Here is a 24955-nt window from a genome sequence, read left to right on the forward strand (position 1 = left end):
CTCAGACTCATTCCCCAGTGCTGTGATGCCTCTCCGGGGAAGCGCAGTTCGTGTGCTGAGAGGTGAAACCTGTTGTCTTGTCTCAGCTCCTGGGGAGGTGCTTCTCTTAGAATTTCTGATCTTCCAGGCCTTTGTTTTTTGCTGAATCCCATCTTCTGGACTTAGAAGCGGTGCCACGGAGCTGTTCTGGTAACACCGTATTAAAGTTCTTGTTTCCCTCTGTATTTGCTTTTGCAAAGGAAACGTAAAGACAGCTGGAGCACAGTGCAGGACGTGTCCCTTAATTGCGTGCATTCATTTAAAAACAAACCCACAACCAAATCTGTACGTCAGAATCTCTCAAAGTTTCAAAATAGTTTAGTATTGGGAATTATACATGAAGGCATCTCTTCTCAAACTGCTCACAGGCCGTTCCTGCGGTGTGTGTTATTCACATGCTCTCTGAGGAGGGAAGCAGATTGCGGAGCGGAGCTCTTGGCTGTTTGCAGTGACAGCGATGAGCGGAGTTTGGGTTGCGTCGATCAAGCGTGTGCTTCTCTTGCCTGCACGCAGTCTCACGTACTCCCGTGTAAAGTATATTGTGTTAGCATTTTCCTGTCTTTGCACTTAGCACCCTCATGTCCACAGCGTTCAAAGAAGATTAGCTTGGGTTCTTGTTCTTTAAATTCTGGTATATGTCAAAGCTCTTTGGAGCTGGACAGCCAAAATAGTTGTGTGTGTAGGGAAACACGTAAAAAATCTTAAGCCTCCACTATGAATTCTGAGAATTGAATCCTTTTTTTTAAAAAAAAAAAAATGTAGGATTTGAAGGTCTCGTTTGCTGTTTCCCTGCTTCCGCTGGCACCACCTCGTATGATCTTTTCCATAAACAGATCAATTTCCATGTTGTTAATAGATTAATTTTTTTAATCCTTCCCAGAATGGCAGCTGCATGTAGGTTGCTCCACACTCTCGCTGATTCTGAAGCTTAGCGACTTTCTTTTAACTTCCAGCATAAGGGTATTAATTTGTTCTTAGGCCAGCATTGTCCTTCACCTTTGAGTTCTTCTCCCCCCCCCCCCGCCGTAAGTTCTCTCCTTCACCCTAATGCATATATTGTTGTGTCCTCACTTCATCTTCATCTGCTCTGCCGATCAGTCCGTGGTGGTTTCTCTTGCAGCGTAGGCTGTCCCCTGGCCATCCTAATCATCTTGCTGTGCCTCTTCAGGCGTGGGTAGATACTAGCATCAGATGCCTTATCTCAGCTGAGATCTTGTGCTCTGCACAGTAATGCTGGTTCTTCTCCATCCCACTGGAGAGTTTCCCGTGATCTTACTTGTCCCTTTTTCAAGACTTACTGTGTTGATAACGTACGAGCATCTGGCGATCAACCAGTTCATCTAGGCTCTTCTGCTGAGCTCCACTACTGGAAAGGGCTAACTGGAAATTCTTGTTAATCATCTCTAAGTGCATGGCCATGCAGTTTTGTGTGTCCAGACTTCATCTAGTTTCTATTATGTCAGCCTGGGTGCTTCTCCAATTCCTTGTGGAAACTCTAGTCCTCCCTGCATTGATGGTTCCTCCTGAAGGTCTGTGTAGTTCAGAAGTCAGTTTGGATTCCTATCAAATGTAGACTGGTACTCGGACAAATTGCAGCAATTTTAACTTGTTTCCAAAATGTCTCCAACTTGGAACACATTTCTGTTTTAACTTCAACCAGAAAACCAAACGAAATTTAGTTATGCAGATGCAGCTGACATTAATCTAACTACCCGGCTCAACCCACTAGCTGATTTACAGGCAGTTGTCTAATTACCTGGCAACACAAATGCTCAAGTGACCAGAACTAAGGTTCATTGAGTGTTCAAGCTTTGATTCTCTATTTTATTTATTTTTCCTTGCAAAATTGTCACTCTGATAGCGAATTCACTCTGATGGTAGTGCTGAGCTTCTTTTTGATGGAAAGGTGGTGGGGAGGAAGGCAGAACATATATTTTTGTAGACACTGGCTTACTCTGGTAGTCCTTCATTAGTAATCCAACGTTAGTCTGTAGCAGACCATTCTGACGGTACTCATATTGCCAGCCCCTGAAGATGTTTGCTGTCATGTACTGTGCAGCTGGTCTTTCAAAATAAAGAAAAGGAGACAGAAAAGCGTCCATACATGTTGTATAGCAGCGGAAGCGGTTCTTAAAGAAGTGTCCTCTTGCTCGCTAACTTCAGAGCTGGCTTCTAGGCAAAAGGGATGGGGATTACGGCCCAGCGTGTCTGTAGCAGCTTCGCTGAAAGACGTGTGAGAAGATGCTCTGTGTACTGAACCGAATCTCTGTCCACTAGGTTTGAGAGCACTGTGCAGGTTGGCAAACTGCAGGACCTTATCAACCGAAGTAAGATGGCGAGGTGTAGAGGACGATTTGTTTGCCCAGTCATTCTGTACAAGGGAAAGGTAAAGCTTCATGGGTTACCTGTCTTAACTTAGAAAATGACCTTTCTCCCTGCCGTTTGAACTGTGCAGCCACATCTTCAGTTGGTTGTCACTTTCTGAATGCTGTAAAAATCTGTTCTTAGGTACAAGCAGGCAGCCTGTAGTAGTAGGTAGCATTTGCTGTCTAGGCTGCATAAATCATCTCTGGGGACTTTGGGCTATTTTACCCTGCCATGTCATGAGCATTGCACCAAAGAGCTAACATTTTCTCCATATGTATGTCCCTTCTGAAGGACCAGAGATATTTGGTCTTTGAGAGGGGAAAGACAACTATTGTCACTTTCTGCCCCTTACTCTTCCCAGCAGTGAGCTCCCTTTGAATAACTTCTCTCTCTAAAGAGAAGTTTCCCTTGTCTGTTCCCTGGGGAGGCAAGATTGCATAAATGGTCTTATGAATGTGTGGGCTTATCTGCAAGGGGATCTGTAAGAAGGTGAAATTAGATTAATTTTTATGTGGATTACTTAAACTGTATTGAAGCCCTGTAGGAGTAGTCTCATTTAGAATTTAAGTGGCTTAATTCAGCTTTCTTAGTTCAATTTAGGAAGACTGTATGAATAGCAAAATCGTACCTGTGACAATTTTAATCTAGCTTGACTGAAGCCATCGTGGGCTGAACCTGCTGACCTTTTTCCGCAGGAGCGAACTGCCCGGAGTCGTACTGGGACCATCCATAATCTCATCCACAGGAATGTGGAAATAAGGCTCAAGCAGGGTATTAATGGAGCATGGATGTTGCTAACTTGGCAGGAATTGACTGTATTAGTGAATTGGAGAACTGGAGATGAAAATGTGATTCAAAGACTAGCTACTTGGGAGTTTGATGTGTTTGGAGAACTTGATCTGGACCAGGGTTGCAGGGGAGACTGCTGAGAGGCAGTAGCTGTAGGTACCAACCATTTCTGTGTAACGTGACAGCAAATAGGCCAAAGACCTGATAAGGGAAAGACTCCTGGAGCACACGTGGTTAATAATAAAATCTTCCTTCAGCATATTTGCAGATCAGCAACGCTGGCTGGCTGGGGAGAGCTCTATGGGCGCACTGGCTACAACTATATCTTCTCAGGTGAGTGAGGAGCCATTTGTCGCTGTCTGCCTGGTAAGGCTGGTCAGTGCTGGGACAGTGACCTACACACGAGAGCAAACTCTTCCTGAGAGCCGATGCAGCGCTCTAGCATGGACCTGCTTGCATCAGGCCTTGCATAATAGAGCAAAGACTGAAATCTCCTGCCCGTTTCCAAGCACCAGCACAGAGTGCCATAGGTCATAAGAAGCAGTGACAAAAGAACTTGAGGCTGAAGAGTGAGTTAGGGGAAGCATGTAGGCAAGTAAGGCAGCCCAAAGGATTCAGGGTACTGATTCCCAAACGTCGGGGGTGGGGAATAATGGAAGAAAGAGGATAAGAACTTGCTGTAGCTTGGCTAATCGTTGGGAATCAAATCCTGCTAATGGTGAGATATAGTGAACTCTAGGGAAAGCTCTTCAGGAGAGCATTGGGTGTCTGTAGTGTGGGAGCTGAAGCTTGGCTTAACAAAGCACTGTGTAGCACTGCCAGGGTGTCCTTCTGTCTGTCAGTAATGGGTTTGACCTGCCTAGGTCCTTTGCAATGACAAGGGAAGAGTGGGCTATATTAGAAAACGGGCTTTCCAGGAAGGGGAAATGTGGGGAACAACTGAGAGCACTTACGAGTGGAGAGAGGGCGCCAAACCATGACCTTCTTGGGCGTGTGCACGTCTTGTCGGATTGGGGATTCAGTTGGTTTACACAAGCTTCAGTTCTTAATGCCTTCCTTGCAGGAGGTTCTGATGATGCTTGGGCAGATGCAGAAGACATTTCAGAGGAAGATTCTGCACTTAGGTTTGTATTATGCATCACTGGGGTGGGGAAAAGGGAGTTTGGACCAAAGCTGACTGGCTCAGCCACTCAGTTCTGCTCTTTCCTAGGCTGGGCTTTGGGTACAGGCTTGAGACCCTCACCAAGGTCGGAGTCTTACTTTCCTTGCTTTTGAAAAAGAGTCTTGAATACTAATGGCTGGCTGAACCCAGCATAACTGAAGCCTGCTAATCTCTTGCCAGAGGGAAGGGCTGGAGACAGGAATATATAGAGCCATTTAAAAAGGTGTTTGAATTACACAGACGTGTTTACTTCATCAAAAAGTACATCTCCAGGCTGGAGAAGTTGGTCTGTGTCTTACGTGCTTGTTGCAACACAGAGTGAGACGTGGAGAGGCACCCTAAGCATGAAGTTTGTGGTATCAGTTCATTGCAGAGTCTGACTCTGACCTGTGGAGACAAGGCTCGTGCTGTCTCCAGAAGTGGTTCGGGGAAGAACTGTGGCAGTATTGCACAGAGAATCAGACTAAACGTGGCCAGTCTTCCATGCTCATCTTGCTTTGTCTTGTTCTGTCTTGCAGAAATGCAGACTCCCAGCTGTTTGACAAGGTCAGAGGGCACGACATCAAGCTGCTTCGATACCTGTCTGTCCGATATATCTGTGACCTGATGGTGGAAAACAAGAAGGTGAAGTTTGGCTTGAAGTGAGTCTGGGTTCATTTGTTTTTCTGCAGGCTTTGGATTGCAGCTAGTGTAGCCATTACACGTGAATTGTTATCAGGCATGCATTTTTTACTGCAAAAAAATTTCTTTACTGAAATTACAAAATTTCTTTACTGAAAGAGTGGTTAAACATTGGAAGAGGCTGCCCAGGGAAGTGGTTGAGTCACCATCCCTGGAAGTATTTAATTAGGTGTAGATGAGGCGCTTAGGGACATGGTTTAGTGGGCATGGTGGTGTTGGGTTGACGGTTGGACTCGATGATCTTAGAGGTCTTTTCCAACCTTAATGATTCTATGATTCAGCAACCTGGGAGCAGTCCCTGGAAGAGTCCTACAGCAGGATCCGTTAGTCGATGTTGTACAGAGAACCCCAAGGTTTTAGGCCAGAGAAAGCTGTATCAATGGGCAAGACAGCTGCTTTCATCTGTCTTCTGCACCCTGAGTAGGTTTTCTCTGTAGAGCTTGCAGTGATGTGACAGTCACCCCTTCAGAAAGGGAGAGTAAAGGAGCCCTCTGCTTGCGTATAGGAACAGAGGGAGATGTTTCTCCTGGGATTTCTCTCAGAGGAAAGCTTTAGTGGTTTGGGGCTATACTGTTTATTTGGATGTGTTGAGTAAGTTGTGCCCCTGCTCACTACTGAGTCAAGTCATTGTGCAGGGAGATGTGACAGGTAGCTTTCTGAGTGCTAGTATCTCTGTGAAAAATACTCTACAAATGTGTGCTGTTTTCCTCTTGTCCCGTGCAGTGTGACGTCTTCTGAGAAGGTGGACAAAGCTCAACGTTATGCTGATTTCACGCTTCTCTCCATCCCATATCCAGGTACAGGACTGATGTCCAGAGGGACTCCCAAGGGACAGGTGACAATCCGTTTCTGGGGACTGGGAACTACCTCTGTGTGTGTGTGTGTGTGTGGTGAAATGACTGTGGCTTGCTGAATGTTTCCTATGCTCCCTCTGGAGAGAAGCTCTTTTAAACTGAGAACAATTCAACGAATCTGGATGCTCTGGCGGTATGAGTCAGCATTAGGCACTCTTTGAGGTGGTAAAATAATTTCTCAGCAGTTCTAATTAATTCAAGCGCAGAGAAAAAGTCCCAGAGGTGGAGCTGGGGTTAAGATGGCCTTTGACACCCCTGCAACTCCAAACTACTACTTGATGCTAAATATATGTCTTGCTCTGTGTTATGTAAAACCCCAATTCTTAAGAGTATTTTCTCGTCCTAGTGTTCCAGAGCACCACTGTAAGATATCCTCAGTGCTAGGCAGAACTTAACCTGAGCCTGCAATGTACGGCTGAGATGCAGACCACTCCAGCCCGTCTCCCTGGCTATATTAGTCCCTGTGCCTAGCAACCACTGCTGGGTCACTTGCTGCACTCTTAAAGATGAGCTGAATATTGCTGCCTGCCTGCTGATGTCAGGCTCGGTGACAGCATTGGATGTGAGACTGCTGTGCTTGAGCTCTGTCTGCAAAAAGGGACTTTTCTTTCTCCCTTGTGTACAAAGAAAGGGAGAGGAGGAAAAAAAAACCAAAACAAAAACTAACAAAACTGTGGATGATCCAAACCCAGATTTTTCCTTGATTACTAGTTGTTGCCCTTAAACATATTTTCTTTCTTTTTTTTTTTTTAAAGGGTGTATTTCCTTTCATAGATAAATTAGTGATAATTCAGAGAAGCTGCATGAAGATTTCTATCAAGTTTGCCATGGAGATTGCCGAGGTGTACAGAAATAAGAGTATTACTGGTTTCTGTAGCACATGGCACAGGTATATGCTGCTGCCGCATGCCTCACCAAACTTAGAACATGAGAGAGGCAGTGTACACAGGTCTTTTGTAGGGTTTGTAAAGAATGAGGAAGAAGTGACGCTATAGAGTTAAGCTGTAGAGTTGTTACTGTATGGGGATCTGCATATTGTGTGCAATATTCAGTGATGGTCCTTCCTCTTCTGCCATCTGGGACAGCTGCTTTCTTTTAGCAGCTCTTCACTCTAGTGAGAGTTTTACCACGCTAGAGGTAAACCTTACAAAACGGGAAATTCTCCCTGCAGCTGTTGTCTGATTTCAGCAGCGCTGGTCCGCAGGGGAATGTTGTCATTCTAGTAAATCTAAGGCATACACATCTAAGGATCAGCAGCCCCTCTAGTGACTGGCCAAATGCCGTGATACATTCTTACTGATGTTTCCAGGTTTGCATTGAAAGAATTTCTGGTTTGTCATTTGTCTCTAAAGTTATTCTGGGATCCTGTTGTCTTAGGTGAGCGAGGCAGTGTCCAGACATGACTGTCTAGGGTGAAAGACTTGGGTTAAAACGGGGTATCTGCAGAAGCTTTTGTGCCCTTCAGTGCAGAAAAACCTTTTTTTCCATTTGACTGGTAGTTGGCGTTTGTAGATGCCAATACTTACTGCCATAATCCCCCATTCTTTGCTTTAAGCCGTTGTTTAATTGGAGTTAAATCTCAACTGACAGATTGCTTCCTGACTCTGTGTTTTTGAGGGCTAGTCCTGTCTTTGCACAAAGATTTTTTTTTTTTTTTTTTTTTTTTTTTTTGCCATTGGGCAGGAATCGGTGCCTGTGTTCAGTGCCTGGCACAGGGGTGTCTTCGTAATGTGGGTGCCCTGGCGCTGCTGGGGCATACACAGTACATTGGGAGGGCTGTTCCCTGTAGCCTGCAGGCAGCCGCAGTGCTAATGGTGGTGCTCAGCTGTGACTAAGTGACTGCAGTTTGCTGCAGAGACTTCAAATAGTTGTTTGAGAAGAACAGAGCCAAAGGACAAACTTTTGGATGGGAAGGCTTGGGGGGAAACCTTGGAAGTGGTTATGTATCTGCTTCCTTCAGATAGGGCAATTGTGTGTTTGAAAGAGGAGACTTAAATGTGAGAGAAATCACAGCCGCCTCTGACAGAGCCCTTTCTTGTTACCTGCAGCAGATGCCCTGTGAAAGTTGGCTTTCCCCAGGGCTCTGCCAACAGCTCCTTTTGCTGGTTCCTTCTCACTTAGTGTGCCAGGCTGATGCCTTAGATCTGCGCAAAAGCCAGTGGCCCTGGAAAGCGTAACTCCTTGGTGAAACCTCTTGTTTGGGATAGAATGAAATCAGTCCCTCAAACTCCACATTTGCTGTGTGTTTGGAGTTTGCCCTTTGCTGTGTGAGTGTGTTCACTGCTGAGTGCTCTGGGTTGTTGCTGCTGAGAGGCTGTGCTGCACACTGTACTGATGATTACTGCTCTTCTCTTCCCACAGGCAGCAGTTTTGATTGGTTTGGTGCTCTGGAGCCCAGAGCTGCCAGCACTTCCAGTCCCACAAGGCACTTCAGTTGTTAGATATCAGTTAGCTGAACGGTTGTTCATTATTTCTTTTTCTTGCAGGCTGTGAGTTTTTTAAGGAGTACAAAGACCGGGATTATACAGCTGAGGGTCTCATATTTAACTGGAAACAGGTACATGGATGTTACAAAATGGAGAGCTGTGGGCTTTACTGGGCTTAATTCTTGCCTCAGAGTTCTTGAGCGATGGCGTGTATGTCATGTGCTTATTTCTGATCACAGGGAGGAAACCAACAGGACAAACAAAGCAGATAGTGAATGTACTAAATTACTCATTCATTGTAAAATTCGTATGTAAAATAAATGAATCGTTATCCTGAAGTCCAGGATGCTTGGCCTCTCATGGGAGGTATGGGTTGCTCCTGTTTTTGAATTTGATATCTTATTGATAGCCTCTGTTCTCAGTTCTGTCTTTGTATTCTGTCTCCTGCTGAGGGAGATGGTTGAGTGGAGCAGCCCTACAGGAGTTCAGAAACTAACATGCCTTGTCCCTGGCTTTCACTGTTGGGAGCACAGAAAAGCTCCTCTTGTCCATTAGTCCTTCTAAGAGGCTATGAGTTAATTCTTACCACTGCAGGTTTTTGCATTCAAAGATGCTTTTCTGAGGTGCTTTCTTCTAGATGCACCATTTGGCATTTGTTGTTTTGTTTTTTTCTGGAACTCGCTGCCTTCAAGTCATGGCTTTTCTCTGACCAATTGTGTTTGGGGTTTTTTTCAGGATTATGTAGATGCTCCATTAAGTATCCCAGTCTCTCTGACCCAGTCTCTGAATATTGATTGGAGCGAGTACCAGGTGAGCAAACCTCCCTCTCTGTGGGAGGTCAGAGATTCAGTCAGGAAGGATCAGTAAAGATTTGAAGTCTGACTTGCTCCTGTTGCAGTAATCTGGCTCACTTCATACCACCCCACTGGGAGTGGGGCTGCAGACTTGATTGTTCAGAATAGCAGTGGAAATGCGCTACCCAAAAGCTTCCTGGCTTGGTGTGTCCCAAGGCAGCTGACTGTAACAGCAAATCTTTTTCTGTAGCTTGCGTAAAGCTTGCAATCCATTAGGGAGATATGTCAGTAACAAAGGTAAGGAACATGCCAGCAAACGGAAAGCGGTATTACTTGTTCACAATCTTAGCTAGGCATGTCCCTGCAGTGGGTAGACTTCCTTGGCTGTGGAGGGTCTTGAGAGAGATCAGCCTTCCCTTATGTGAGCAGTAGCCAAGTGACTAGGCACCTTCTTCATGGGTGTGCAAGGTACCTGTCCTGTGAGAGAAGAAAATCATAACTGACCGTAGCATGTCTCCATTCCTTATTACTGTGACAGCATCACAAATGATAATTGAACTCTTATGTTTGCCCAAGCTTCAAGGTTTACCTCTGTCTGTTCATACCAGGGAGCACCACCTTATACTGCTGATTAGCGTGCTCCATTTCACACATCAGTGGCCCTACCAATCCCCCCAGGTTTTGTGATGATTGACTGTGCTGGAGCGTGTCACACTCCTATGCTCTGTGGCTGGAAGCACCACAGAACTAGCAGAGCTCCCCGTGCTGGGCCAGTGTTTGTCAGTCAGTGATGTAAATAATGTTTAAGTGCCAGCATAAGCAGAATCACGGAAAGTAGCTTGCAGTGTTGAAGCAGAACTAATGGGACCACAGCTTGTTTATGGCTAGAGACTTGTTCACTAGAATACTGAGCAGCCAGTATTTTAAATAGGATATTAAAAATTGAAGAGGGTGTAATAAATAGATGCAGAAATGATCTGAGGACTGGAGAAGGTGCTTCACTTAAAGCTGAAGTTCTCAGTCCATTTAGCTAATCACAAAGGTGATGGAGGGTTGACTTGATTAATGTGTAAGTACATTTGCAGGGAGAAAATACTAATTCTAAAGCACTCTTGGATCTGGGGAAGAAAAGCTGCACAGGAAGCAATATCTGCAGTCTGAAATCAGACCGTCAAATAAGGAAAAGCAGTCTTGCCTGTTATTTTTAAGGATGATCTGTTGGAACATGCTGCTAAAGGAGCGATGAACTGTCACCCCTAGTTGAGGTGTTTTTCTGGGCAGAGATGTTGCCAAGTGCGAGCTTCAGGCTGTATTTGGGGCAACTGAACAAAACTTCCTGGTTTGTGGTATAGAGAGATCAGACTGGATGATTAGTCAATTCCTTCTGGCATAAGCACAAGATTGGGTTGAATTGGGCAGATAAAAGGCTTTGGAATTATGTGTTTTTCTGCCCCAGGCTGAGTGTGTTCCCCATTTCCCTACTTTTTTGTTGCTGTGCAGGCTTCACAGCAGAGCAGTATGTTCTTTGTCTGACAGTAGTCTTAAGTGTGGTTACATGCACATGTGCACACATGCAAGCACACAGCAAGGGTTCTATTGCTGGTGGTCAGATGTCACTTATACCACTAACACTGTCACAATGAAACATGTGTCCCTCTCCTTGCCTTTTCCTTCCCAGTGCTATCCTGTTTTCCTTGAGCTAGTTCTGGCTCTGATCGGATCGCTGAAATTCCCTGCATCTTCTCAGGACGCAGTGGTCAAGAGTGACATGCTTGAGCTTGTTCTGATGTTTTTCACCTGCATCTCTTGTAGTGCTGGAGGTCTCTGAGTTCAGAGCCCTTCTGTGGTGCTGCTGCTACTTGGGCCTTACTGCAGAAGCCCAGTGCCTGTCTGGAGCAGCTGGGAGCGGGTCAGCCCTCTGCAGGCAGCCTGCTGGGGCCATTTACAAGGGCCAGAGAGTTTTGAGCAAAGTGCTTGGGTTGTGGGAACAGGCTGCTGACCTTGGCCTGCTCACCCCATCATGCTACTTGCATCACGTACACAGCTGTAAGATGGCTGCTGAGCCGTTTGGTAAAGTGCACGCATGCGGGGGGGCTGCAGAACTGGGTCAGTGCTCCGCAGGTGTTTGCTGGCTCACGTTAGTCTCTCTGAGCATGGTCTGCTAGGAGCTTTGGGGCTGCAGGCAAGCAGGTTTTGTGCCAGCCAGGCAGCAGGAGAGATGGCCTTTTATATATATATATATAAAAAACTTTTTTTCCCCCTGCTTGGTCTCTTGTCCCAGAGTGCCTTTTGTAGGGGATGGGGGGATTGATTAGAGCACCAAGGGAGTCTGTCACTCTGAGGAATGGCCACAGGGTTATTTCTGCTTTGCTCTTGTTCTGGATAGCGAAGCCAAGAGCATGGTGGGCTCTAAACTGCAGAGCAGCCTTTTGCTGTGGGCAGACCCTTACCATCAACATTTCTCTTTCTGCAGAGCTGGGACCTTGTGCAACAGACACAGAACTACTTGAAGCTGCTGATCTCCATCATCAATAGTGATGGTAAGGCAAACTCCTGGCTCCCAGTGGTCTAACTGGAGCAGTCGCTGTCTCCAGAAGAACAGCTGATGGTATTAGTGCCACTCTTTGTAGAGAGCTTCACTTCTCTCCCTTCAAAACAGGGTGATGGTCCTAGCATCTCAGGGCTCCAGCTCCCTTCTTAGAGAGGGACTTGCTGATCCCTTGAAGACCCTCTCTTCCCAAGAGTGGAGGGATGTCTGAACACTTTACCTAAAGTTTTACTGCTTTAAAGCTGAAGAGAAGAAACATTTGTTCCTCTGCTTGTTGACTCTTGCTCTTATTTTACTGGACATCTGTGTTTTGTGCCCCCAACCCAGGGTCTCATTAGGTGCCTATTTAAGAGCCCCTTTCACCCTCTGTCATCACAGCCACGCCAGCTCCTTGAAGGGGGTGTATTGCTTTATGTTGGCACCCTGTTCCCTCTGAGCACTGTGACTTTGTACCTAGCACTGTTGGACAGACGGAGCCGTGGCTGGCTCCGCCAGCACGGCCAACTACAGACTCTGCTGCAGTAGTTGTGTTGGGACACACTGCGAATTTTCTGGAGAGCACAGGGGTTGTGCCCTGTGCGTGCCTCTGCTCAATGTGTATCAGTAGGAAGGTCAGTGAGACTGAAAAAGTGTTCAGTTGGAGCAGGTTTCTCTCTGATGTGGGGATAGATTGTGATAGTGGGTTGCAATTGGGTAGGTATATCTTCTGGGTAGCAAAGTGATGTTCATACCTAGTGACTTCATGTCCTGAGCAGGTGTCAGGACCAGGACAGCACATCAGCTGGGGCTGCTGACAACCCAGGACACTGAGCAATTTGTTGGCTGCTCTATTCAAGACAAAATGTTCTGGCTTGGTGGCTGAGCTCTGCTCTTGAGCCTGGGCTGTGGGGATGGAGGGTAGCTTGTCTCTACAGATTTACCATAAAGAAAAGTCATTGCTCTTGTTGCAACATCCTTTTTTTCCTTCTCCTTCCTACCCCTGCCTGGAACAGATGACAGCGGGCTCCTGGTGCACTGTATATCCGGCTGGGATCGAACTCCTCTCTTCATCTCCTTATTGCGCCTCTCCTTATGGGCTGTGAGTACCTGGCTGACCTGCTCTGCTTCTGGGGGTGATTGCTTGGAGGGTGAGTGACTGTGTCACCAGGAAGTGGTGGCGGAACAGTTAACGTTCCTTTTGACTATCTTGGCTTCAGAGAGGGTGTGGATTGGCTTTGATGTGGAGCCCAACATGCTGTCCTGCCATCAGACACGGTATCACAGGCAGGTAGAGCGAGATGCTCACCATGGATCACCATGACAGTTTTCAGTAGACCATGAATTCCCAAGTCCTGATCCCCAGGGCTGCTGCCTGAAGGCTGTTCTCATTTGCTTTGCAGGATGGGCTGATCCACGCGTCCTTGGAGCCATCTGAGATTCTCTACCTGACAGTGGCCTATGACTGGTTTCTCTTTGGGTAGGCACACTAAGTTTTACTTGCATATGCATCCCTGCGCAGCAGGGGAGAAGCCTTCAGGGGGTCATCTTTGATGTTTGCTCACAACCAAAGGTGGATGTTGGGGCAGCTCCCAATGAGCTGTGACAAGAGGGGCTGATGCCTTTTTTTACCTGGAGGCTCAGGCATCTGACCATTCTTGACAGCTCGTGCTCTTCTGCTGATTCTGGCTTCCAGCTTGTGACTGAGCTTCCCTTGCTCTCTTTCCAGGCACATGTTAGTCGATCGACTCAGTAAAGGAGAAGAGGTGAGTGTCTGGTCTGGGGCAGTGGCTGAGCACTGCTTTTTGTTCTCAGGGTACTTGTTTACGGTGGCAGCATTCACTGCCTGCTTCTGGTACTATCAGTGGTCTGGCTGGGCTCTAAAAAGATTGTTCAGGTGCTGGAAACATGAGGTAGGAGCCTTGCCCCGTCACTTCCTGATGCATAAGGTGTAGGAATGCTTTTCTGTCAGGCTACAGTTTGATTGGTGGGTGTCAGTCCTGCCAGTTCCCCTGCTGTGCCGTTAGTGTTCAGGCCCCTGGTGAAAGGGTGCTAGGACTTGCTATTCAGCTCAGCAATGAGAAGGGGTGCTTAAGGCGCGTGACTCCTGGGAGCGTGGAAATAAAGCTGTACAGTCTTGTGTGCTTGCCCTGGGTGCCAGCCCTCCTGCCTGGGTGCTGCAGCTGCATGTGGCTTGCATGTCATTGCAGGCTCATGGCTTGTGCTGGTTCCAGTGTGTGTATTTGCAGGGTGTATCTGTGGGTGCACAGATGGGTCTGGGAGGCAGTTAAGATAAGTGGAACTAACTGTATTCAAATCTTTCATTGTTTAACAGCAAAAAATGATTGCTCTGACTATAGTTGCAGTACACTGCAATATCATTTTTGGATAGAAATCAAGAGGTGGGGAGTATGTCTAACCCTGTTGCTAATCCCCTGCTCCTCAGACTCTAACCTCTCTAGGGAATCCCCTGCCTCTGAAGAGCAGAGCCGGGACCCTGGCCTATCTTCCATCTTTCAGGGGTCCAGGGCCCCTCTGTTAGTATCGTTCCTCCCATTCATTCCTTTCCCAGAGCTCTGCTGGCTCGAGCCTGGCAGCTCTGCTCTGCTCTGGTGCCTGCTTGGCCAAGGGCGGAGTCAGTAGCTCCAACAGGAGAGGGGGTGCATGGCTGCCTCTAGCACTCCCTGCTCCCCTCTGCAGGAGGAGAAGGGCTCAGCTCTGTGCAGGTAGATGGGGTGGCAGAGGCACAGCAGGGTGAATGCCGCAGAGCAGACTGGTGCGTGGCAGGGCACGAGCTTGGAACTACGGACGCTGCAGGTACCGCATGCTTCCAGGTGTGATACAGCTGTGGAGCATGCAGCTCTAACCCTGATAGTCCTGCTGGGTCTGCTGCTTGCCTGGGTGTATAAGCAGCTGCTGGGGGCCATCTCTTTTCCCTTCTGCACTGATGGCATAAGTACCTGCCGTGTGCTTGCGGCATGTGTGCAAGGCATTGATAAGGAGACTTGTCATACACCTTCCTTTCCGGGCCTCCCCGTGACAGGGAACAGAGGGTCAGTTTAACGTGTAAGAGAAGGCCCAGGATGGGATGGTGGCAGCCCATGGCGCGTTGGAGGCTGGTAGCTGCAGATTTCTTGCTATCTCCTTCCTGCCAGCACCTCCCCAGCAAGATAAGAGGCTGCATGGAGCCTTGGGTTCATTCCTGAACCGCTCTTCTCTCTCCCTTTGCTCAGATTTTCTTTTTCTGCTTCAATTTTCTGAAGCACATCACCTCTGAAGAGTTCTCTGCTGTGAAGTTACAGAGGTAAGGAGCCTGTGCCTGCTGCTGCATGGGCTGCAGAGCCCGGGAGCTTGTTAGTGCTGTTCCTTTGGGGAGACAGAAGCCCTGGTGTCCTAGCCCAGTTTTCTTTAATTTATTCTGCAACTCTGAAGGCTGCAAAATGGGGCCAAGGCTTGCGAGGTGCCACATTGTGCTCTGAAAAACTGTCCATGCTGAAACATGCTCTCTGCTTAATGACTGTCCGTGGCTGCTGTAGCACGGATGAACCCAGAGATGTGTGCTCTGGCTCAAGCAGGCTGCGCAGCAAGCTCCGTGAGGCACTGCTGGGGGGAGCGGGGGTGGCTGGTTTTTAACAGACCGCTAAGCATTAACCCCTTCCTGTTTCAGGAGGGTCAGAAAGAAACAAAGCTCACCCTGGAGGCTCTGAATAAGCACATGTCTGCTGGCAGCCTGTTGCCACCCTCTCAAAGCACAGGGTGTGTGGGCTGGGACTGTTAGGAGGGTCGGATACTGCACACCAGCCCCATCCCCTCCCCTCTGCCCCTCCACAGCTAACTTCCCCACCACTCTGATCTGCTGGGTGCTACAGAGATCTGGCTATGGCCAGCTTCCACGCAGCCCTGAAGCGTGGCTGAGGTAACTTTGTCTTTCCTTCCCCAGAAGGAAGAGTTTGCCACCTGGCTTCACCCTGGAAGAGATCTGCATGCTCAGTGAGTGCTGCTGCCGAGCATCAGCACCCCTGGGTGCTGGTAATGGTTGATCGCTTGGGGGCTTGGGTTCCCAGCATCAGGTGACTACAAATGGGTATGCTTTCCTTGGGGCCTCACGAGAATGCGGCCCCAGGGCATGTGGGAAGTGTATTGCTTAAAGGAAGAGAAAGTGAGCAAGATCGAGATGGTCTTCAGGTAGCTCTGTTTTGTTTTCTCTAGAGCAGAGAGACCGAGGCAGCACCACAAGTCTGAGCAGTGACTTCTCCCTGGGGATGGAAAGTTCCCCTGGAGCAGCTGGGAGCTTCACCTATGAAGCAGTGGAGCTGATGCCAGCAGGAGCGCAGGCTCAAGCAGCATGGTGAGGAGATAACCACTCAATGGGCTGCAGAACAAAAGGCGCAGGCTCTGAGCACAGTAGAAAAGCTATTTCTGAAGTCCCTCGCCCTCCGGGTCTGCTCTCTTTGGCATGGGTTCCTTATGGTGGAAAGAGGAATTTGGCTGAGAGGCTTTGCTGCAACTTGTGCTACAGAACTTCTGCACCAAAAATTGGAGACCGCCCCATGTTAAAGACTGTCAGGCTCCTGCGGGGATGCTCCTGCGGGGATGCTCCTGAAGTTTGTCCCTTGATGAGAGTAAAGCAGCTTTGTTCCATTTTCACCAGTTTCACTGTTAAACTTCATCCACAAAAGGATTTCGTTACTTTTAAAAGATGATTCCAAACTACAAGAAAAATGACATTTGGCATCAGCCTCCCCAGGGAAAAGTGGAGGCAGTTTAGCTGCCCTAAAATGAAGCTTAATCAGTTTATGGAAGAGATTATACAGGGGAGTGTCTGCAGTTAGTGGTAGGTGGGCTGGGTGGCCAAGAATCCCCTCTAAACTTCAGCCCCTCTAACAGCACGAGGTGTGTGAGCTGAAAGCAGGTTGCTGCCTGCAGCGCTGCTTAGAGATACTTCTGGGGGAGAATATGAAATTCTCAGTGCTCCCTATTGGTAGAAGATCTCATAGGACTTGCCTGGGGATGTTGGTGGCTGGCTGGAAGCAGGGACTGGGGAAGGTGTCTGGCAACTCTGCTGCTCTGGGGCGGGCGTTGTGCTTGCTTGTGGAGTTTCTGGTGCTGTTTGGGGATTTCAGAACTTTGCTGTAGGGTTGCCCCTCTCAGTTTAATTTTTCTCTCTTCTCCCTCAGCACATGTGAAAATGCTATTTTATATTGCAATTATTTTAAATTAAATCTGGGTTGTGCTGGAGGCAGTTGGAAGTCCTCTGGGACTGAGCCTGCAGCCATGCTAGGGGCAGCAGCCTTTCTAAAGCACATTGTGATTCAATTTATAAAATGCTGAAGAGGGGAAGAGAGAATCTTTCTGCAGAATCACAAAATGGAGATGGGGAGTCCCAAACCGCGTTTGCCAAGTAAGCAGCGCAGAGTCCTTTTTAACACACAGACCCTACCTATCCACAGCAAAGTGACTGCAGCAAGTAGAGGACAACTTTCCACTTGCCTGGCTGCAGGGTAGTAAACTGGAAGCGTTTACGTTGCTCTGAGTGCTCAGGACATACAGATGAGATCCTGCAGCACAAAACCTACATGTGATTTTCACAAGATGTGAAGCGGCCAGAGCATGCTGGAAGAGATCTGTTGCACTTGGGTGTATCAGGGCTTGATTTTGTGACGTGTTTTCTAACTCTGGTTTGCTTTCATTCCTTGTTGGAGACATCAGGCTGTGTTGGGGCTAGCTGCTGCTACCATGGGGATGGTTTGGGCCCATGCTGTGGGCATGAGCTTGGGAAAGGGAAGGTTGTGAGCCTTGCCACGAGTGCTTAGTGAGGGGACTGCTCTCGGATGTCTTGCTGCAGGCTGTTGTGGCTGTGTAGTCTGGAGAACAGGTAGGGCTTGCTACAAGCTGGGTGAGCTGGACTGTGCGTAGCGTGAGTGGGGAGGGGATGTGCTTCATTGTGTTGTCCTGAAAACAAGTGGCCTCGAGGTCTCCTTGCAGGGAGAGTCATTTGGTTTTTAGCTTGAAACAAGCCTGTTTCTGCAAGCTGTGCTTGGAGATGTTGGCAGCTATGATAACATGAGATAAATAATGCTTGAGAGAGGCTGTGGTGTGATGTTTGAGGGTGGACACCTTCAAGAAATGAAGAGAGGATATCGTGCTTTCCACTGTACAATGAGCCTGTCTTTAGCTGCACTTGCTGACAGTGCTCGAGATCTCAGTCAAAGCTGAGATGCCCTTCCAGATTCCAGAAAGAACAGCATCTTTTCTCCTTGAGTTTGTCTGCTTTAGACTTTTCCTTTTTACTTGTGCACATAGGGAGGTCTTTGTCCAATTCACTGTGATTTTGGAAGGGGAAAAATTCTTGGGACTCTTCCACAAAAAAAACTGATGTAAGAAAGGAAATCTGAACGTGGAGCAGCAGTGATGTGAATTAGTCCCAAATATGTGTGCCTGTTTGGCATGTAGCTGGATGGTGCTGTGAGCTAAGGCCTGACGCAGCAATGGACAGTGAATCGCACCCAAGTCTGAATGTGCTGGCTGGAAAAGAAGCCAGAGCAGTTCTGGGCTGTCGGCACAGACAGGGAGAGGGCTGAAACGCGCCTACATCTGGAGTGATTGTCAGCTCTGTGCACATGGTCAGAAGTGTGGTCAGCGGTGCCTGAAGGGAATCACTAAAAGGGAAAATAACACTGGTGGTGTGTCCCTGTCACCCTCATCAGTGCGCACGAACGCCCACCTGGGCTGAGCTCCTTGGCTGATACACTTTGTAGAGTTTAGAGCAGATTGAAATGGTCTTTCCCTGCTGGGAGGCCCCTTGCTTGAGGCATTTTTACAGCTAGACTAAACAAAGCAATCACTGTATGTGTGTGGGCTGATGCATTCTCCTGTCTCTTGATTTCCAGGTCACGTGGATGGTGTTCTATAAAAGAATGGGCTAAGATGGGTTGAGTTCAGTGTACCCCCGTCACTGAGCGGTTACCCGTGACTCATGGTTCCTTGGGAGGGAGGAGGGCAGGTTCACTGGGAACAAGAGCTTGTAGCTTCTGGGGTAAAATCCAGCCTGTTGTGGAAAGGCTTCCTAGTTGGAGTGTGTGGGAAAGCCAGCTTTGTCACCCAAGTCCTCCATCCCACAGGAGGAAGAGCTGTGCATCATCACCACAAGCCATGCTCTGGAGCAGGGCACAGCAGTCTGAAGACAGGCTGCCTTCTGCAGGGATGGTCGAAGTCAAGTCCTCCAGCTCCTCCTCATCAACCCATTCTGATAACTTCCTGAGGATTGGAAGCAGCCCACTGGAAGTGCCCAGATCCAGGTGAGATGGGACGGAGTAGAGCATTTCTCAGCAAAATGAGTGTCTGGTAAGGAGAGTGCAGGGCTGCACTTCTGTGGCTCTGAGAACCCTGGAGCACATGGGTTTGTATCTGCAAACAGGCCTCAGGACGCCTGTTCCTGTCTAGCCTGACCTTGTGTGAAGTGCTGGCCATTAAACACAGAAACTCCTGCCTCAGCCCATTTAGAGGAGTGAGAAACAGTGCCGATAACAGCTAGGTGTTTGTTCTGCCTGTCCTCAGCGCATGCCTCAACTCCACGAGCTCCGGCATCTCTGCATCCTGCATGTTTGGAGCTCACAGCACTTTCTCTGTCAAATGCATCCACAGGGGTTTGAAGTGGCTGTGTTGTGTGGGGGAGGAAGCCTTTCAAACCAAGCAGACCTCATTCTGCATCTATCCTGTCCCCCTTTCCACCTGCTGACCTTCCTGACGCTGCAGGGTGGAAAAACTCTGGGTGCTGGTGGCAAAGCAGAGGTAGAATCCGCTGGGAGCAAGTTGGGAGCAAGCTGCGAGCGCTGTGCCAGCGCAAAGGATTTCGCCTGGAAGGCTGTGTGTTCCCGCTGGGCAACCGGGGAATGAGGACCCTGGACCTGAGCCTGATCTCATGCCATAACAAAGGATATTCTGGCACCCTTCTGGAGTCTGATGCTGTGGTAGGGCAAAGCAGAGTGGTGAGCGAGGCTAGGGAAGAAAGAGCAGAGCCTGTGGAGCAAACACCATGTGTTTAGGCCGACAGGGGATAAAGAGGCTCTTAGCTAAGAGGTTGCTGTTAGCAGCATCAAACACTTGTGTAGTCTCTGCAGGCTTTCCGATGAGTCTTTTTCTAGTGATTCCCTTCAAAAACAGCCACCAGCCAAATTTTAGTACTCTCTCATCACATGGAAAATAAAATGACAAACAAGTAAAGCATTGAAAATTTGTAAGACTTTCTTACCAAGTTTCTTGATTCCAAAGAAAAATCACTGTCTGACAGTTTTCATAAATGATGCTAACTGTTCTCCCTGGGGAAAGAGATCAATAGGATGTTTCTGAGTTGTTGCTGGGGCCCACCTCTACATTCTCTGTAAGATGAAATAAATCTCCCGAGAAGAGAAGAAAATACAGCAGAGAAAGCAGCTTGTCTTGGGGGCTGCTTTTGTTCATGACGGTAATGCCATAACTCCTGTGTGTGATCTCATGCCATTCCCAAGACTTGAGAGGCCGTTCAGTGCTGGGCTGGTGGTGAGCTTGCAGCAATGCTGTGGAAGAAGCGGTTTATAATGCTTCAGCCGGACTCTGCGAGAGCGAAGAAGAGAAACGGAGTAGGCGGAAGAGCACCACGGGAAGGGGCTGAGCACACAGTCCCTGGGATTTGCGTTCCAGGGGCTCAGAGTTGGTAAAGCCAGCAATTATCTTTCCTCTGGCTGTGTCTGGATGACGTGTCTATAAGCTTTTGGGTGATTAGTGCCCATTGGTGTTAGGTGTTCAGAACTGGCACCCCCAGGGCTTGAGGCAGCAGGCAAGCATGGTGGGGAAGCTTGTTACTTCCAGGCCAGAGTCCCTGGGGGTGGCTTTTTCCTATGCCCAATAAATATCCCTGAGAAGGAGTTGCAGTATTCTGTCACTGTAAGAGGTAAACGTTCTGTGAATTCCGCTATAAACATTTTTCTGACCTTTATGATATCTTCTACCATGGCACAAAGCCTTTATAACCCTTCAACACAGCAAGGTTGCACCAGTCCACTCCCAATCCCTGTTAACTTTTGTGAACAAGGCGCTGTGAAAGGCTGGGCTAGAAAAAAGTACATGATGGGGGAATAGGGGATAAAAGGGGGAGCAAACCCCTTGCACAGCCTGGAACCAAGGGGACAGAAGAAGGGAATGAGTTGTGAAGCCAAAGTGGTGAAATCAGCTGCACGCAAAGATGGTTAGCCTGCTACACTCGTGCTGGGTGGAGACCATACACCTGTATGCTCTCCGTCTCTGGAGTCACCTAGGTTTGCCCTGCTCTTCTTGGTGTGCAGGCTGGAGGAAATAATAATAGAGACCTAGACCCTTCCACCCTAGGGAGTGGGTGGAATTGTCAAGGCAACAGCTGAACTGAGCTGCTCTTTCAAACCAAGTCTTCTGGCACACTCATGCTCCTTTGCCTCCTAGTCCATTGCCAGATCAGTCAGACTGCCCTGCCTGCCTTCCCTGGGGTAACACTGCTAACAGCTCTGCTAGCTAAGGACTTGAGCAATGCGTTGCCTTGTCAGACGCTGACATGGCTTGCACTTTTTGGGGTCTGGACATGGTATGTTTTCTCCAGAGAGAGAGGTTATGTCACCCCACTTGGCTTTGGTCTCCCTGCTTGGACTATGTTCGTCTGAATTTGTCTGGTGAGCTCCATGCAGGTAATGGATTATCACAGTACCTTCAGCCACCATTTTCCATCCTGAAGGAAGAGTCCCATTTTGGGTGGAGAAGGAGTGTATCTGTGATGGAAGGAAGACGTAAATTCTGTTCCTTCACCCCCTGAAAAATGGTGGGACTAGGATGGAAAGGCTGGAGCACAGAGACTGATCAGGATGCCAAAAATACCTTTATCTCTACAGTGCTGCTGGCAGGTTAACAGCCAAGGCTGTTAAGATGAAGAAACTACTGTACTTGACTTCCTAATCCTCTGGCTGTGTGGCCATAGCAACAAAACACTTAACCACTGCAGCAGCAGTTGAGGAGAAATGGTTGCTTGTAAAATGCCAGCAGGCACCCTTCAGGTAGTTAAGTTCAGTTCAGCCTGTGTGCTGGCAGGCAGGGGAGCTCTGGAGGGAATGGGAAGGCAAGCCGGCAGAGGGAGATGAGCAGGGCCTGGGAGGGGAACTGGGGTGTCCTAAAGGAAGGAGTCACAAATGTTGAGTCAGCGGGTGGGAGCCGAGCCCCTCTCCTGGACGGGCCACGTCAGCAGTCTGCTGCTGCCATCGCCTCGCAAGCCTGCCTCCTGAGTCCTGCTGTGATCCAGAGGTCCTGGGTACCTGTAAATCCCGGGATGGTTCTTGTTAGGCAAAGCAGTACAAAGGCAAATTCCTAGCAGTCTTCCTAGCTTATCCCAATGCAATGGTAAGATCACATCTGCTGAGGGCAAACATGCATGAAGATACTGCATAGATTATTTGCAGAGCAGGACAAGGTGTCCGTTGTTCTACAAACGGAGAGCTCCGAGTATGGCAGATAGCGTGCATTGAATTGAACTCCCTGTGTGCAAGTGGGTAGCGGCTTGCAAACCATGTCCTGTGTTTGCATTTGACACTAATAGTCTAAGCGTCCCATGACTGCAGAAAAACCCTGTATCTGTGTCAGGGATTTAGTGTGTGTGCACATAGCACTAATGTGGATTAGCAGCTGGATAATCTTTGGTTGAATGTGCTTTCGCTAAGTCAATTAAATGAAATCCAAAGTACTGTGATCCGAAGAGTCGAGATCTGCAAGAGTTAAATTGTGGAGGATCTCCTTTGGTCAACAGTCACAGAGAACTGCCTTACCTTAAGGGCTGCAGGCAGTTCAGGTGTGGGTCTGGAGGGAGTGCAGTGAGCGCAGAGAGGGACAGGGAAGCTGCTGTCCCTTGGCTTCGGGTGTTTTGTTGGTAGTGATAAGACTGCATGCGCACTACGTGTCTTGCTCCTTACAGCCACCTGGCTTGGAAGGTGTATCTGCGATGTGACAACTTGGGATAGCGACCGCAGCAGGACAGGAATTGTTTACAGGAATGTTTTCTGGAATTACTGCACGACTATGCCACAAAATGTGCTTGCTGGCTGGCACATGACTGTGCTGCAATCAAAAATGGTTGTGCTCGCAGAGGACTGGCTGCTTAGGCTGTTACAGCACTTAACACAGCCTGTAGATAGCTGCCTGGGATTCAGCCAGGGCTCTCAGTACAGCGCTCTGCCAAGTACTCCTTGCCAACATTTCCCACGCAAAGGTGGGAAGGGCTGCCCTTTACTCCAGGTTGCCACAGTCTGTCTGCGCGTACAGTACCTACTTAACGCTTCAATTTGAGGCACAGAGCATATGCTGGCAAATGAGCTGCTTCCCAAATAGTCCTAGGTGTGTAGAAATATGTCAGGTGAGCGGAGGTGGCACAGGGCAGGATGAGAGCCTAGCTGCTGGGCACTTGGCACTCGTCTCAATTACGTATTAAGAAAGGGAAGGATCCCTGACTGTTGCTCTGCCTCCGGTATTGGCTCTCCTCTGGTAAGCGAGTGTTCGTGTGCTCTGAAATACTCTATCTTGTGCAGCATGTTGCATGGGAAGTACTGACCTAATTAAAAGGAACCGTTCCAGGCTAGGAGTTGCCAGTTTGTGGCCTGCTAGAGGCCCTTCCTTGTGTGAAGGAACAGCTTGCAGCTCATCTCTGTTTTGCTAATCTAATTTTGTTAATCTTGCACTTTTGAGGGAGTTTCTTCCCACTCGTGGACCTGAAGAGGCGGGTGTGTGAAGCTCACTTTCATTCTCTTTCTGTCTGCCATTAGATGTCTGTGGCAGAGACAGTGACTTGAAGACTTGCTGTATCTCATCTCTCTTAACCACATCGGCTTTGCTGTAGTCGTCCAGCTGCTTCCCAAGACCCTCCACGCTGCCCTCGCAGCTAGCCAGCCTCTGGCATGGCTGTAACGTGTTGCAAACCTGTTCTTACAGGCTTGGGGACTGGTCCTGGTGCCCCAGCAGCCCCAACTTGCACCGAAGCCCTTTTTGGGCCTCTGCAGCAAGACTTTACAAGGAGCCTTCAGGGGTAGAAATAACAAGACGACTTTCACCTTTAGCATTTACTGGATTGCACTGGGATACAATCACCCTAGAGATATGGTCTTGGTCTCAAGCCAAGCTTAGCTTTTAAGAAGCTCTGCTGCCCTTGCAGTGCAAACGCAGGATTTCCCATGCCATGCCTTCCCTGCCTGTCTCACCCAGCCCTGGCCCCTGCTGTCTCTCGAGGCTGTTCAAGATGCTTGTTGGTTGTGACACTTCCTCAGGGGCCTCCCTTGAGACGGCGTTGGGGATAGAGGGGAAGGTCTGCCACGATATCTTAGCTCTGCTGGCTAGGCTCAGATATCTAAGCCAGGAGAGGGATGACCTGGACTCATTGCAGAGTTAATCAGTTTATTCAATTAATTGACAAGTGTTTATTCTGCTGCCTGGAGGCAAGCCACAGAATTGGCTGCCTTGAACTCCTAGGCTCCTGTGCTATTAGGTTAGATGTAACTTGACTAAGTTTGCACAGCTGCTTGACAGGGTTGGGGACCCCAGGAAGGTTTAGAGAGCTAGAGAGCCTCTGAGAGTCAGTCTTGCAGGAGGTACATGACGCTTTTATCAGCCTGTCCAAGAAAGGATTCAAGAGATTACTTGATCCACCTCCAAGAGGCGGTGTAAGATCAGTCTAATCTTAGCTGACAACCATGGAAGGTGACCAGCGGCTGGAAGCTGAGGTTATACACCCAAAGCAGGAAAGAATTTTCTGCTCACCTTCTTTAGCACAGACTCATCTGGCCAGCGTGGTTGATGATACTGGGCAGAGGGACATTTTTACTGTCCCTGGGGCCCTGGATCATGTCTTGTTCCTTCGCTTGCCACGGGGGCACAGTCTCCTAGGCAGACTCCTGATACTACTTTCCCTTTGCGAGAACTGCAGAGCTCTGCTCGGTTCTCTTCACCTTCACCTGGAGATCCTGCCATAGTCCAAGCCCCCCTCTGCCATCCAGAGTCTCTCTCTTCAAAACCTTTGTTTCTGCCTGGCCCCAAACCTATCCTCTGTTCAGCAACCCATTACTTTTCTGGCAGCAATGATGTCCCTGTCTACTTTCAGCCCAAGCCCATTGCCTACAGACCTCTTTACAGTTTTAGCTCAAATTCTTGTAACTGCGTGTGACAGTCCTGTTTTTCCTGTCTGGCTGTGCTGTACTCTCAGGGAGGTGACATCCTCCTCTTCCCTCTGCACTGAAGCAGTGTTCCTCTATGCTTCTCCCTGGCTTCCTGCACTGTTCCCACTG

General features: G+C 48.6%; 1 protein-coding gene across 2 annotated transcripts in view; it reads left to right on the plus strand.

Annotated features, from left to right (window-relative positions):
* The window catches only part of MTMR14 (myotubularin related protein 14), a 33875-nt gene that overhangs the window by 3297 nt on the left and 5623 nt on the right, over positions 1 to 24955 (plus strand). For both annotated transcript variants that reach the window (XM_076346448.1, XM_076346449.1), the window contains 15 exons: positions 2317 to 2425; positions 3453 to 3528; positions 4259 to 4319; positions 4876 to 4998; positions 5762 to 5835; positions 8379 to 8449; positions 9054 to 9128; positions 11586 to 11652; positions 12653 to 12738; positions 13040 to 13116; positions 13366 to 13402; positions 14870 to 14940; positions 15577 to 15626; positions 15846 to 15984; positions 18758 to 18934. In XM_076346448.1, coding sequence (XP_076202563.1) covers positions 2317 to 2425; positions 3453 to 3528; positions 4259 to 4319; positions 4876 to 4998; positions 5762 to 5835; positions 8379 to 8449; positions 9054 to 9128; positions 11586 to 11652; positions 12653 to 12738; positions 13040 to 13116; positions 13366 to 13402; positions 14870 to 14940; positions 15577 to 15626; positions 15846 to 15984; positions 18758 to 18934 — 1293 coding nt within the window. The remainder of the gene's footprint in view (positions 1 to 2316; positions 2426 to 3452; positions 3529 to 4258; positions 4320 to 4875; positions 4999 to 5761; positions 5836 to 8378; positions 8450 to 9053; positions 9129 to 11585; positions 11653 to 12652; positions 12739 to 13039; positions 13117 to 13365; positions 13403 to 14869; positions 14941 to 15576; positions 15627 to 15845; positions 15985 to 18757; positions 18935 to 24955) is intronic.

Source organism: Aptenodytes patagonicus, chromosome 8, assembly GCF_965638725.1.
Source record: "Aptenodytes patagonicus chromosome 8, bAptPat1.pri.cur, whole genome shotgun sequence".
NCBI lineage: Eukaryota > Metazoa > Chordata > Aves > Sphenisciformes > Spheniscidae > Aptenodytes > Aptenodytes patagonicus.